The following is a 15,974-nucleotide window of genomic DNA, read 5'->3' as shown; positions in this document are numbered from 1 at the left end:
TTAGGATGTAATAAAATAAAATTCATGAACTGAAATTACTGAATGTTTTCGAATTTCAAAACAAATTTTTTTTTCTTTTTCCTGAAAAAAATATTTAAATTTTATTTTTCTTATAATTATTTCGATAAAAACATTTTTTAATAATACTATTTGATTTATATAAAACTGAATAGAGGGAATTTAAGGAATATTTAGCATTACTTACAAAAAAATTCATTTTTGAAATGTTGTTTATTATTGACTCTTTTATTTGAAAATTTAAATTAAACTTTGTATTAATATCATACTAATTAGAGATTCATATTATGTTGTTATTATTCTGTTTAAATAATTTTCAAAAAATAACAATATGATAAGAGATGGTGATTCGTTAGATAGGATTTCTAAATGATACCAAAGAATATCCATAAAGAATAATTGGAATAGTCAAAAATATTTTTACGTTTTGTAGCAAACAAAATTTTTGTCATTTAACACAAGTTTTCAGACTTTTTCGGCGCTTTTCGATGATAAAAATTATGTGCATTCTTAATTTATAAAGGATATATTTGTAGCTTTATGATAAAACTGTCCACAATTTAAATACATACTGACTTTGGCAGTTACGAATTATCCAACTTTTCCTTTAATATATATTTATTTACATTTTTTAAAGGTTATTTGAGTTCCAAAAGTTCTTTAAATAATTTTTTTAATAAAATTCATCTATGTTTTTTGCTATCTAAATTTTTTAATTTAGGAAAAGTGAAGTGCAATATGGCAGAAAATTAATATAATTAACATTAAATTTATAGGATATGTAAAATATGTTATATTTTTATTATTTATGTAAATGTTTGATATGTACCTGTTTTAAATAACTCTTAGTTATTGTTTAGATTCGTTCATTAATAGCTGTAGAAATTTTGCACCATGTAGAATTAAAAAAGTAATAAAATGTTTTTCGTATATTCACAATTCATTTCATGAAGGAGTAAATATCACATGGAATAAATTTTGCAAAATACTAAATGATGCCAGTGAAAAAAAAAATATTGCGGGACACAATTACTATAATTAAATCTCACAAAATTAATTATCTCTATTAATAACGGAGAACTTTTCTAAAAGTAATCATCAAAGCGAATAAATAAGATTTAAAAAAATAAGTTGACACATGACATCTTTCTTCCAGTGTTTTTTACCTTTTGTTTTTTTACTAAATCATGGATAAATTATCCTCGTTTCTTTTCTAGTCTTTTTTTTTATTTTGAAATGTAAAAACCAATAAGAAAACATAATTTCTAAAACAGCACTCTTTGCATAAAAAAAAAATTTCTACGAACGATTTTTTAATATATTTTAAAAAAATTTATCAGGAAAACAAAATTAAAAAAAATAGTTGTAAGATTCATAATAAAATATTCTGAGTAACTATTAGCAAAATAATATAAAAACGATTTTGATAGAAAAATAGAATGCATTTATATTTATAGGCAATTTCTTTGGAGTCGGAAATCCTATGAGTTGAAAATAATTAGCTTTCAATGACCCTGAAAAATGACTTACACAGAGGTCAAACCCTTATCCCAAACTATTCGTTGCTGTCCAAGTTTATCACCAGCATTTGCGCAGAACCGATAAAATTCAAGTCAAACATAAAATATATACTATTTATAACACCATCACATGGTACAATCAACACTTTCTGACCAAAAAGTTGGAAGTGTCACCATGTATTTTATTTCCGGGGTGAAAGAGGAATAAATTGATTCAGAGGCAAGTGCCGTAGCCGATCGACAAGATTCTTTTCCATGACGTTTGATTGTTTTCAAGTGGGTTAAACGTTAAAACATCGAGCATTTTCCTCTCCCTCGTTTCACACGTCACAAAGCATCCTGTCTAATTGCTTGAAGAGTGACCGTTTGCGTGCAGTGGGCGTGAACTGATTGCGAAATCGCTTCCTTTCCGATTTCAAGGTCCACAAGATCCCGAATCTCGACCACTGATACAAGCAGAAGTTCAATTAGAACAACTCGATTTTAGAAAAATGCGGATACTTATGAGCTCTAGATGGCTATTGTTCTTTCTGCTCATCACCACCTGCGTTTTGATCACGTGAGTTCACCTTCTGTTTTGTTTGTTAACGAATGCTTTGTTCTGACTTCTTTGATATGCATCTACATTTATATGAACAAATTCTGGAACATAAAATTGTATTCGTAGATTAGACATTCCACGTGAATTTTTATTTTAACATAGCTATTTCTTCATCAAAAAATGGAATAATTTTGATTTTGGAAATTCTTAAGTTGTTTGAGTTTATTATTACATATTACTTAACAACTGTGGTTTGAAAATGGGATTTTAAACGTTATAACTAAAGAGATGAAAGAATTTCGTTACCAAGATAAAAAGATGGTTATTTTTAGAATTTGCAAATGCAAATAGAATTCAAAACTATTGTCTAAATATTTATTATTTTTCTATTTGCATTTGTTTTTATAAGGTAATAGTGTTTTGAAAATAATTAATTATTCTATTATAAGTGTTGATAAAGAAATATTTCTGATATTTATGATGTAATCGATCAAATAGTTGATACTCAAAGAGAAGAGAATAAAATAAATATTTAAAATAGTAAAGGAAAGGGAATTTATAAGGAAACCTTTTTCATTCCTTCGATATTGCATTTTATTACTATTTTGAAACGTATTTGCTAACTTATAAATTTAAAAAAGATTTATCTTTTAGTATAACTAAGATTTGTTTTCATTTAGAAAACAGAAGAATATATAAAGAAATAAATATAAAGAGTGGTTTGGTTTATTTTTGTTAATGTTCCTTTCTGAAACAATACAAGGACTCTTTTATAAAGAACCTAAGAAAAGTTTTCATAGTTGAAATCTTAATTTTTAAAATTATAAAACTTATTGAATTCTTAATATTATTATCAAAATATATTATTATATATTAATTACGAATGATTATTGAGAAATACAGATTGTAAAATAATACTTCTGTTAGGGCGCACATTTAAATCGCGTTAACTAATTAATTCTGTACTTTTCTTTCGCACTGTGTTATAAAAAATGATGATAAATAAAAAATATGACACGTTTTCATCTTTTAATTAAATCAAGAAGCACAACAAAATAAGCTATAAACACATAATACTTTTGACTGTAATTTAGAAATTTTCATAGGTAATATTAAAAAAAATTACGCTAAATATTTTTAAAAGTTGACATTATTGGATTTCCAGAATAAAGAATAAGTCATTTAAAAAATAAAATTTCAAAAGATTGCACCTAATAACAATAAAAACATATAAGTAATTTTTTTTAATTCAATGCAAAAATTTATTAATAGGTACTTTTTTCAAAATTAGTAAATTAAACAATAATATTATTGCATTTTGCAATTTTCATATTCAGTTTTGTTTTCAATTATATAGTTTAAAAAAATTTAATTAGAAAATGAAGTAAACCAAATGGAAGTATCTTTTTTTTTCAAATAAAAGGCTTGTCTCGAGATAATTTTTCTTTAAAGTATTTAAATACAATATTTAATTTTTAACAATTTATTTAATAATTTTCTGTCTCAGACTGAATCTCATCTTCAGCTCCAAAATGTCAGTGATTCATTTTCATTTCTGAGCTCAAAATAATTTGAAATTTTGGTATACTGAAATCGTCATGGTAGATTGATCCAAAATTTCCCTCGCCTAAATAGGCAACCAACCGAATCAAAATAAAATAAAATAAAAACAAATAATTATAATACGGGATTCTAATTCTCAACCGCTACAACATGAATATTTTTGTATCTTTAAACTCTGATGATTAAAAACAGTGCATCATTTCCTCAAGGACAAAAGCTGATCAAATAATTATTAGGATTGATTTCCTTATATTTATCCAATCTGATGCTTGAAACTACTAGCGTTATATCCAAATAATAGCACATAATAGTCAATTGGCTTTCGAATAGCGAAATCAAAAGTGCATGGAAAAGGATACTTCGTGAAAAAACAATTGAATTTCAGTTTACACTTACATGGTAAAAAAGTAATGATTGGTAGAATTGAATTTTAAAAAAAAAATTGATTAAGGGTGAGAAATAAAAAATGAAGACATTTAAATGTAAATAAATAAACTAAATAATTAAAATTCGATATAGAGCATTTTGATCAATTTCCAGAAGCATGAATAATGTTTCTGAAAAATCCTTTTTTATCTATTTTTTGTTTAAAAATGTTTTATATGTAACTAAAAGGATTGCTTCTTTTTGAAAAATGTTGCATTATTATTTATTATTTAACAATAAAAAAAATTATTACATTACATCTCAATATTCCTCAGTTTCAGTATAATTCCTAGACTATGCATCTTTTAACTACGCTTATGTGATAAAGCTTACTTGTTTGATGTATTTACACGTATCTTTAGATTTTACATCTTTGGATTTTTACAAATCCAAATTTTAATGAAATCGGATAATCCAAAAATCCAAATTTTAATCAAAATTAATGAAAAATGCACGCTACGCTACGATGATGCAAATTATACACCATCACCATTATATTAGAAATCATAATATAATGAAAGCCATGTGAATAATGAGAGGAAATTAAATTTGGATATGCATTTAATTTTTAGTGAAACAGAAATTTAGTAAATCAACAATAATAAATAAAATAAAGTACGTTAATACCCTCAAATAAAAATAGTTTTAACGCTGATTACTGCTTCTAACTAAAACACAATTATTTTTCAGATTTTGTTTTTAAAAATATATAAACGCCACAAATTATTTTATAGATATCAATGATTTTGCTGCAATTGCAATGATTTTTAAAAAAATATTCTTTGTAAAAGTTAATTTTTTATATAATATTTTAAAAAGAATATTAAAAAAAATATTCTTTATTAAAATGCATTAAGAAATCAAACTTCTGATTATATATTACTGTAATGTCATCGGCAATCCATTACGTCAAAAGGTTGCATGGAAAATTCTATCGAATTTAGAGGAAATAGAAAAGAAATTCTTTTTGAATAACAAAGTTTATTTAATAAAATTAAGAGAATTTTATTTACTAATAATTTATCATCTTTTGAGAAGAACCATCGTCATCTTCTCATTGAACCCCCTGGTTTATTGCTAAAAACTTTTTGAAGTGCTCATTGCAATTCTCCAGAAGTGTTTCTATTTATCTCCCTAATTCTATTAAATTTTTGTTCTTCTTCAGCGATTTTCGAAATGACCGGAATAAATAAGTTCGAAGGTGCTAATTCAGGCTTGCATTGAACATTGTGTAAGACACCCAAATCAAGCTCTAACATGTGTGGATAAATACTTATATAATTTAGCTTTATGCTGTTGAAAGTCCGTCACTTTAGATTGGCCATCTCTGGGCACCTTTCACCGATTGTGTGCTTCAAAGTGTCCAACTGGCTACTTTATTTAATTGTTTAATTAGATATCGAAATCCTCGATAGCCATCGGGCTCCAGAACTTGCAGATCTTGTCACCAAGGCTTTTGGAGGGCTCTAATCTTTTGCACTAGCACTGGATGCATAGACACGACAAAAACAGCAAGAACGTTTAATTAGATGGCAGCAATTCTTAATACACAATTTTCTTCCACCACTGGCTTCAAAGTTCTAAAATAAATATAGACCTTTAAGGTGTATCATTTCTGTCTGTGAACACGATAACTCAAAAATGTTTTCGGGTCGACGGGTGAAACTTTTGTATGTGGACTAACGACCAAATTTTAAGATTTCTATCAAATTTCGGACGAAATCCATTCACATGAAGTCTCTCTGTTCGAGTACAAGTGAACTCGATTATCTCGAAAATGCAAAGAGTTTAGTAGATAAAATTTGATACAAACATTGATAAGAATCTAATAATATTGAGAATTATCCAAAATGCATCTATTGAAAGATACCTATCAAATTTGATAAGTATCTGAAATATAGGTACTTTTTTTATAGGTATCTGATAATATAGGTATCTGGTAAATATAGGTATCTGAAATATAGGTACAAATTTTGAACCAAAAAGGTGAAAGGGCTGTTCGATCAGCATGTAAACGTTGTCACTCATAAACTGAAGGACTAATATCGATGACATTCGTTATGTCATCTTGTGACTACATGTGTTGTATTTTGGTTTCATTCAATAAGCGTTTAAAATACATATTCGCAAGATAGATTCAGTAAAAATGTTAGATTCATGCGAAAGATTTGCATTTCGTAACTATTGCTCGCTAATGTCATGCGAGTCACTGACGGCCTTACACAGGGTCCATAATTTTATGCGGATGGAGAAGAATAAGACTTTATGTATAGGAGACTTTATTATGTGAGAAAGCTTAGGAGAGGCTATCCTTCTGGTTGTAAAATGCATACATTGATTCCGAATCTGCTTTTTGTAACTGCAATAACCATCATATATATAAATTTAAAAAATAAATAATGTTTCCCTTTACAAAAAAAGAGAAACATTATTTAATTTATTAAACATTAGTTCAAGAATGTTATTGTGTTATGATATGAGTCATCGAATTAAAATTCACATGTGTTCACGATATAAAATTTGTGACTGCAGTCACCCTTCTTAAAAAGTTATCAAATGAAAAGGCATAAAAATACATTACTAACCTCAAGTTAGGTGAAAATTAAAACTAAAAACTAGCATAAAAAATAGCTATTTAGAAGTATGCAATGAAAATGTAGTCATTATGTATAGAAGTGTAAAATAGTAAATAAAAATGTTATACAAAGTAGAGTTATTTTGATGCCATAAATTCTGAAGCATTAATCTAGAACACAACGACTTCTTCTAACAAAAATTCCTTTATAGCAACTTAAAAAATATTTTTTATTCCTTGCCTTGTAATCAAATTACTTCCACTCTGATTACTTTTATTGTCTCCAAAATTTATAAGCCTTTTTTAAGTGAGTTAAGTCCTTATATCACCAGCTTTTTTAGTTTACCTGAGTATGAAATGTTAGTTTATATTGTAACAATTTCTTCACGCATTTTTTTAAGTTCACTGACACCAGCCATTTGAAAATTAATGTTAACGCTGTCAACTCTAATTGACATCATTAATATCAATTTTCAAACATAATTCCTCAACAATAATTATAACTTCTATCATATGAGGGGCCTAACTCACTTCTGACATTGCTTCCAATTAATTTTTGAGGAAATAATAGACAGTTTTTAATTTTATTTCAGTCGTTTGCAATTTTTTACAGAATTTTTTTTCATTTGTATTGAATTCTAAAATAAGAAATATTCGAAGTGTATTGAAAAATAAGAAATCATATAACTTCGAATTAAAGAAATGCAAATCGAAGAACTGTTTATTTTGAAATGCACCAGTTTTTTCAAATACAAGCATTGTATTAAATTTTAAAAGATATACTTCTAATATTATCTCAAATGCTGAATACTTCAAAACAAAACATTTCCGTGATCTCTATTAATAATAAAAGTAAATGTGTGCCTGTATTTGTTGGAATAGATAGCCCTAATTGTTTGAACTAGAAATAACAAATTATATAGAAATATATTTTAAAGAGATGAATGTGCACAACAGACGGAATTTTGAAAAAATTCAAATAATTAAAAATTAAACGAAACTTTGACTTTTTTACGTAATATCTTTTGGAAATACTTTGCACGAAAAAAAAATTTACATCATTTAAAAATTTAAAATAAGTGTTTTTTTAAATATATAAATTTTGCAGTCAGGCAATTTTTTCTAATTTTTTTCATAATTTCTTTAAAAATATTTTTGTTCGTAATTTTCATTGTTGCACTAAACTTCAAATTGTTTTTAATGCTTCAATTTATTGCTTCAGTAGTTAATCATATGATTTTTTTTTCATTACATAAAGTTAAAAGAGGGAGATTTTAATTAATATCTGTTTCTTTACATAAAGAAAAAGTAAATAAATTTATAATATAATTACGTGTTATTTTATAAATTTACTTTCTTTTTTTATTATTATAATTTACGTGAACAATTACATTTTTTAAAATTATACTTGATTTAATTTACACAATACAAAATAGATGTAAAGATATTAAAATAGTATAGTTTTTATATCTGCCACAATTTGATGTTTAAAAATACTGTTATAATCATCAAGTTATGCGCAAAAGATTTAAATATAATTGAGTTCAGATAATACATCGCATAAAATTGTTGGTCGCCATATTTGGTTAGCATTATTAAAAATAAAATATGCATAAAATATTGTATCAAAACATTGCTTTTTAATGTCATTTTATTAACTTTTCATGTTGTTTCTTATGGCACTTGTCATAGATAAGCCCGCTGACTAAAACAGTGATTTTAAGCCGAGAATTTTTTTAGCGTCTCTCGTTTCAGTAGGGCCAAGTGTACGACTTAGCTGTTCATGCGTCATAACCCTTTTTACGGGACGGACTTCATCGTAATTTAGACCTGAATCAGAGAACGATCACCTCTGAGCCAGTCCTCCCTAAGGTATTATTTCAACTTGGGGGACTTTGTGACCACGACAGATTTATACGTACACCAGCCACCTTATACATGGAGAGTCTTCGGTCGGCGGGGTTCGAACCCAACACCCAAGGGATGCGAGTTCAACGCCCTACCAACCAGGCTATCTCGTTCATTTCATTTTTAAAAACGAATAAAAACAAAAGCCTCCTTTAAGGTTATATATATTTACACTGCAAGGCAACAAATGTGTGACTCAATAATGGTGCTAACCATTTTCTTAGTGTAGTAGCAATACCATCTAATAATTTGGTATAACATATAAAATCATACATGAGACTGATTTATACAATTTTCCCTGAGAAAGAATAAAATAGTGTTGTATTCACATTGTGCATTTGTACATTCACATTCCTTTTTTTAAAAAAAATCAAACTAAATATTAAATGAAAAAAAAAAATAGCAGCACGGAATGTACAAATATAATTTTTTTTTCCTTGAAAGTCCCTCTTTTTACCACTATTTTTGAAGGTGAACTTTATTTTTGTTTCAACATTCAAAATAAACTATTTTTCAAAGCTTTATCTGTTGCCGTTGATATTTCTCATAAAGATAAAATTTTTAACTATCACCATACTAAAACCAGTTTGAACCAGTTCATTCCAATTGAATTCCGCTTCTTTCATATTGTTCTAAAAGGGGTAGATAAGTCCCCCCCCCCACGGAAAGTAAATGGATAATTCTACCGACTCAAACATTTACTTATTAGATGTAGCAATGAGCGATTTCTTGACTGCTTAGTCAATCTTCTAATCTTAGAGTTTATTTGCTCGAACAAATTCCTACATTTTCAAAGAATTGGAAAAGTTCTACTAATCGATTATGAAAAGATATTTTTAAATAATTCTAAATTTAAAAACAATGCTCGATGCTGATATTATTGTCAACTATTTGGTCACCTTCGGCTACAAGAAGGTTTGCCAAAATTAATGGTTACTAAAATTTTCAATTACATATTTTATATAGCTTGCTCTTAATGGCCTCCTCTGCGAAGCACTTTTAAATTTTAAATTGTGATAGACATTCATTATTTTAGTGGCTTTACACATTTCTGTTCATTGTGCTATGCATCTTTCTAGTTTTTTTTGTTTTTTGTTTTCTCTTCTAAAATTAGAACATTAAATTGAAACAAAAGTAGTTGAATTTCAAGTAATACAATAATTGTTTCACAGAAATGACACGTATTTATTGAAAATATAAGAATTAAAAAGTAAAATAGTTTGGCATTAAAATTTTTTGTATATTACCTAACAGTTTTCATCATTTGCTCTTTATCTTACAGGATTAATCATAAGAAAATGGTCTAATTCAATTAATATACTCAGTGTTGAAATAAAAAATAATTTTCAAGCTTTAAAAGCTATATTTTTAAATATCAATGTATCTATTATACAGGAAAAAGCAGAGCAGCATTGCTTAAAAATGGAAGCACTTTAAAACTTTTCATCATTATTTACTTGTGAAATTAAACTTTACTTACAAAAAAAATGCACAAGTTTTATTAAAAGCATACTTTACTAAAAACTTACTTTAAACATAAACTTATTCAGCACATGGTAGAAATAAGACGTGTCTTCATATTCAGATCAAGAACAATGGAAGAAAAGATGCAATATTTGTATAAACAATAGAAGCGATTTGATTTTCACGTCCAAAAATAAATATTTGTAGTAAAATAAACTTTAAAATATTTTTAAAAATTTATTTAAAATAGAAAATTTTTACTGCAATAACATTATTGGAAAGATAATTTTTTGCACTTTAGTGTGCTTTATATTTAAAGTTCCGAAAACAAGATGCCGGGCTTAATCCCATTCTTATTACTTAGCTGCAGTTCGGAATTTAATAATTTGTACTGGGAAAATGGCAGCACACTTTCTATGCATGACATTAACCTAACAAACATGCGAGTACTGTGTTATTCAACAATATAGTAGAGTTCTGATCACACACTTATTCAAGAATGAAAGAAACTTTAGAAAATTAAAAAAAAAACAGCTATTTATTTAAACTTTTTGTATACTATTATTTGTTGTAATAATTGAAAAAAAGTAACGAATTTAGATTAATTTCATAGATTCATAATTCCCAAAGTCCAATAAGAATATTTTTAGAATTACCATTCCAAATCGCATCTGGTAATTGTAACTCCTTGCAATTAAATTAAACATACAACATACTTGATTTTTTTAAGAATTCGTGTTAAATGTTCGTGTTCGAATTCATATAGTGAGATGTTGTTTTTTATTATTATACAACAAGAACAAAAATTGATTAATTTATGGAATTGTAAATATAATCTTACCAATTAAGTAATAGAGAAAAAAACTTTTCATGTTTATAAATTCATAACAAATCGGCTTTCCCACTTTAAACTCTATTTGGTTATAAAATTCTATTTAATAACATTTTCGGCCTCACATTTTCAGTTTTTCAGGTTACTTCTGATAAATTTATTTCACAGTTACTCTTGCAGAAATTTTCAATACTACATGCTTCTATTATTTTATTATGTTTGTTGAATCAAATATAAATGAATCAGTTTTCTTCAAGAAGCTTATTAGAAAAACGACTTTTTTGTTATCACAACTAATTGGATAAATTGCCTAATTAGAGATCAGGAGATCCGGAGTTCGAGTTCCTTTAATTTGCTGTTAATGAGAATGGCACTGTACTAACTCCATACGATTTATCTGATTCATTAAATTTTTATCTGTGAATAGCCGGATATGTTATTTCCGCCTTTTCGGATATACTCCTCAAAAAGATTTCCAAGAAGCAATGCTTTTTATATGCAGTGCAAAAAGTATTGATGTAAACACAATTAAAATATTGTAAGGTTTAAAGAAATAACATTTTGATATAGAGAAAGGATTTCGAAGCTTTTCAACATTCTGATTTACTTTATGGAAATCGAATCTATAGCGATTTGCTTTCTTCTAAGCACAATGAATCTTTTTTCAAAGACAAACAAAAAGTAGTTTTATTGAAAGAAGCTTTATGATTTAAAAAAAGGCATATATAATAAATATAATTTTATAAAAAAATATTCCTAATGTGTGGATTGAGAAGGTTTTAAGTCACATCATATTTTTACAAATTTTGAAAAGACGCATATACATTCAGCATCTTGTCACATATCACAGTGGGGAACACCTCATAGATACGCATTCCAAATAAATATTTGAAGATTCAATAAATATTTATTGCTTAAATTAACAAAAAATAGGGCATTATCTACATAAAAATTCAGAAAACTGTCAAGTTATCTGCATTGAAAAAACAATTCGAAAGCTTTATTGAGCTATTGGAGTCTCTATTAAATAAACCAAGTTAAACTCAGGAGCTTATTGTAACTTATCTATCGAATAAATATTAACTACTGACATTTTTATTTGACAATTTTTCTTGCGTTTTTTCTGTGTGTTTCGGTTTTGCATCGCTAATAAAAATATTTCAATTTAATTACGATGTATATAAAATCAATAAGAATTGTCTAACGTAATGTTCATGAATAAATTATTATTTGATTCCACAACAAAACAACAACAAAGAAAAACAGCTCCCGTCATTTATTTGGGGAAGCGTAACCAATTTTGTTTTTTCAATTCCTACTGTTAGCTCACACACTCTTTCTCTCCATATATAACTTGTTCAAATTTTCAATAGTTTATAAAATACTTTTTATTCATCCACTCAAGTTCAAATACATTTTTTTAAACTTGTAGTGGATGACACTTGATGTTAATACAGTTTTTTCAAATATTAATTAAATTTGCCCAGTAATTTCTATTGGGTCGCCAAATCCGACGCCATATCACCAAATGGTCGCCAAGTTAGTCACCAATTTTGTAATTATTTAATAAAAAGTAACTAAAATTAAATAATTTTTTGTTGACTTAAGTAAGAATTGACTTTAAAAAAATTTGTTTTATATATTACTTGTTACTCTGTTTAGTCAAAATCAATTCACAAAATTATTTAAATGAGAAGAATATATGTCTATATACAAGGTTTCTAATTATTGAGGCTTTTGTTCATAATGCTTTGCATAAATATTCAAGTCACAAATTTCTCAATATTCTATTCAAAAACTTTACATAAAACTATTCAAAAACTTTATATAAAAATAAATATACCGTTTTGAAAGATCAGATTATATGCAATGTATTAAAAATTATTAAATAAATTATTTAAAAGAAAGTGTTAAGTGAAAGTGAAATTTTCTATCGATAAGTATCCAAAATAAACTGGGCAGAAAAATATACTAAAAAATTAAATAATGGTGAATATTAAGCTTTTGGCCACAAATGCAGAAACTCAGATAATTTGCCTCAAATTTCTCTAAGGCAGAAAACAAATTTAAGCAATTATTTATAAGCTATATTCTAATTATCACAACTTACTCTTGATTTGATCAATAATTAAAAAATATATATGGCTAGGAGATTCTGCATTTTTCGAAGCATTACGTAAACAGATAATTCCCAATCAGTAGCTTAAAATTAAGATATTTCATTACAGATAAGGAATTTTCATGAGTCAAACTTTGTTTCCACGAAAAATTCTTTAACCAGCAAATAAGTATAAACCTTTCCGTTAGGTGCATGCAAAATTAAAAACAGTAACCAACTATGAATTGTTTTTTCACAAATCAATTATTTTTATTTTCAGCTCTTAATAAAGATAAATCGAAGCTGTAGCATCGACTTACTTCTTGGAATAAATGTTAACTTTTACAATAGTTCTTACAATTTTAAATACTATCAGCCTTTGTCGACAAGCTAATCCTATGACCGTATCGAGTGATGATTCGATACTTTTAATTTAACTTTAAAGTTCAATTTCTTTTCATAACTTGATAATCATGGTGCCCTCAAGAAAGTACTTTTAAATATCAGATTTTATTAAACATTTCAATGATGTAATTTTATTAATCTTCCACGTCTTTTGCTTATTGAGTACATGAAACCTCCCTAATGACATCAAGTAACATGATAGTAATTTTTTTATCTAAGATCTAATTGCATTTTTTCTTACCTGATATTATAACTACACTTTCTAATTCTTTAAATGAAATGTATAGTTGATGAGTATTGGAAAATAACATGGTTATCCAGTCGGCAAAGAACCTTCTTCAGAAAAATTTCATCATTTCCTTTTGCTTTCAAGACGATCATCATGATGCAGATTATTGCCTGGATACCAACAATTACACTTCTTTGATTCCTAAAGATGTACTATATTATTATCTTATTCTTTCGGTAATTACACTCGATTTCGAGTATTTGCATGGTTTTGTAAACTGCACAATCATATTTGTTGCCACTATTTCAACACTTTCAATAATTTCATATGCAACATTTGTATTATTCTTTTTCTAGTATTATACTTTATACACATTTGATTTCGAATACTTGCATGGTTTTGTAAATTGCGCAATCATATTTGTTGCCACTATTACAACACTTTGAATAATTTCATCAGCAACATTTGTATTATTCTTTTTCTAGTATTATACTTTATACACATTCGATTTCGAATACTTGCATGGTTTTGTAAATTGCGCAATCATATTTGTTGCCACTATTTCAACACTTTTAATAATTTCATCTACAATATTTGTATTATTCTTTTTCTGGTATTATACTTTATACTAAAAGTTGCGCAGCACACATGTTATCAAATAGATGTTTTTATTGTTATTTTTATAAATACCATCGTCAATTTGTCATCACACATATAGTCAGAACTTACTTAAATTTTTTACAATTAAATACGACTTTGTGTTCCAACGTTTCACTTCAGTTATAGTTTCTCTTGATATCCATTAAAAATCTTATCAATTGGTTGATCCCGTGGGCTGCAGATCTGTGTAAAATTAGTGAGAAAATATATATAAAGCATTACTCAGACAATCCTACTTTCATCGTTTTCCTTTGCTGTTAGTTGATTTTTTTTCAAGCGTTCATGAAGACATGGACTAAGAATGTAACATTACAGCTTAGGGGGAGAATAATGCTATAAAGAAATATATCAATGTTTATAATGCATCTGATATTATGATATATAACAATTGATATTATAATCAGTATCAATAAGAAATTATAAGTCTATAGATATTTTTTGAGTGGATTTTCATCAAAAAATTTCTTCGTAGCTCTGGTCGTCGAGGAGGAGGTGGAAGCAGAGGGGGCAGTCGAGGTAGCTCCTCCAGAGGTTCCAGCAGCCGGGGATCTTCTTCGTCCTCCTCATCAAGAGGGACCACTTATGACAGAAGAGGAAGCAGCAGTGGAAGCAGCAGAACAGAAACGAGATATCAACCTCCGGCTCCACCACCACCTCCACCGAAACCCCAACCGAAGCCTTCGGCTCCAGAAGTGGTGCGACAACCAGCTGTGAATCCCAATTTTAGAGAGTCAAATCCAAGCCAAGGCTCTGCCAATAGACAACCTGCATACAACCCGAATCACAAGGATTCCAGTCCTGGAGCCAACCAGCAACCACCGCCTTATTCACCGAGAGAGAACCCTCCTCCGTACAGTCCAAATCAAGGAGTGCCACCTCCACCCTATAGCCCACATGGTGAGTATTGGGTGTTTTTTCAGCAATTTTCATAGATTTTGTGAGATGACATTGATTTAAATCTATTTTTCGACATGTCACAGTTCTCATTATTATTACCACCAGGTATTACTTTAGGATGAAATGACATGTACAGCTTTTATACCTTAAATTTTGATGATTTTGAAAAACTGTTAATCAAAATCGAAATCAGTTTAAAGCAATCAGTTTTTAGCAATTGTTGTAGCAATCATTTAAAATGTAAGAATTGAGATATTTTGAAAAATGTTTTTAATTTAATGATATGGGGTAAAATACGTATTGTAAACTAGCCGTCCTTGGTGATCATTCGGTTTGCCAAGATTAATAGTAGCTAAAAATTTCAATTAAATATTTTTTTGTATTTTGATCTTAATGACTTCCTCACCAAAATATTTTTAGCCTTCAAATTTTGATTAACATATAAGTCATACTATTTTAAAAGCCTTACATTATTCTTGGTCAATGCGCTATGCATTTTCCTAATTTTCTATCTACATTCTTATATATTCAGTCAATCACAGGAAAGAGCAGCAATCATTAAAAATGGGGGCATTTCTACTTTTTTTTTTGTCATTTCTTGGTACTGTAGCTAAAATTTAATATGTCTTATACTGAAATCTATTCAACATGAAAAAGTAAGCCGAATTCTCATGTCTTGGATCATCAATAATACAAAAAAAAAAGCCAGACTGAAATATCTGTAGCCAAAATAAAAACGATTTCAGTTTCAATTCAACATTGAAATATATTACTATAAAATACAATAAAAATATTTTTTGATAATTAAGTAAAAATTAAAAAAATTATATGGCAAAAA

General features: G+C 27.5%; 1 protein-coding gene across 1 annotated transcript in view; it reads left to right on the top strand.

Annotated features, from left to right (window-relative positions):
* Positions 1–1,904: 1,904 nt before the first annotated feature.
* LOC129969578 (collagen alpha-1(I) chain-like) overlaps positions 1,905–15,974 on the top strand; it is a 29,620-nt gene continuing 15,550 nt past the window's right edge. The window contains exons 1-2 of the mRNA XM_056084212.1: positions 1,905–2,097; positions 14,712–15,136. Of these exons, the coding sequence (XP_055940187.1) occupies positions 2,030–2,097; positions 14,712–15,136 (493 nt within the window). The 5' untranslated portion in view covers positions 1,905–2,029. The remainder of the gene's footprint in view (positions 2,098–14,711; positions 15,137–15,974) is intronic.

The sequence above is a fragment of the Argiope bruennichi genome, chromosome 1 (assembly GCF_947563725.1).
Source record: "Argiope bruennichi chromosome 1, qqArgBrue1.1, whole genome shotgun sequence".
NCBI lineage: Eukaryota > Metazoa > Arthropoda > Arachnida > Araneae > Araneidae > Argiope > Argiope bruennichi.
This window is presented reverse-complemented; position numbering and strand designations above follow the sequence as displayed.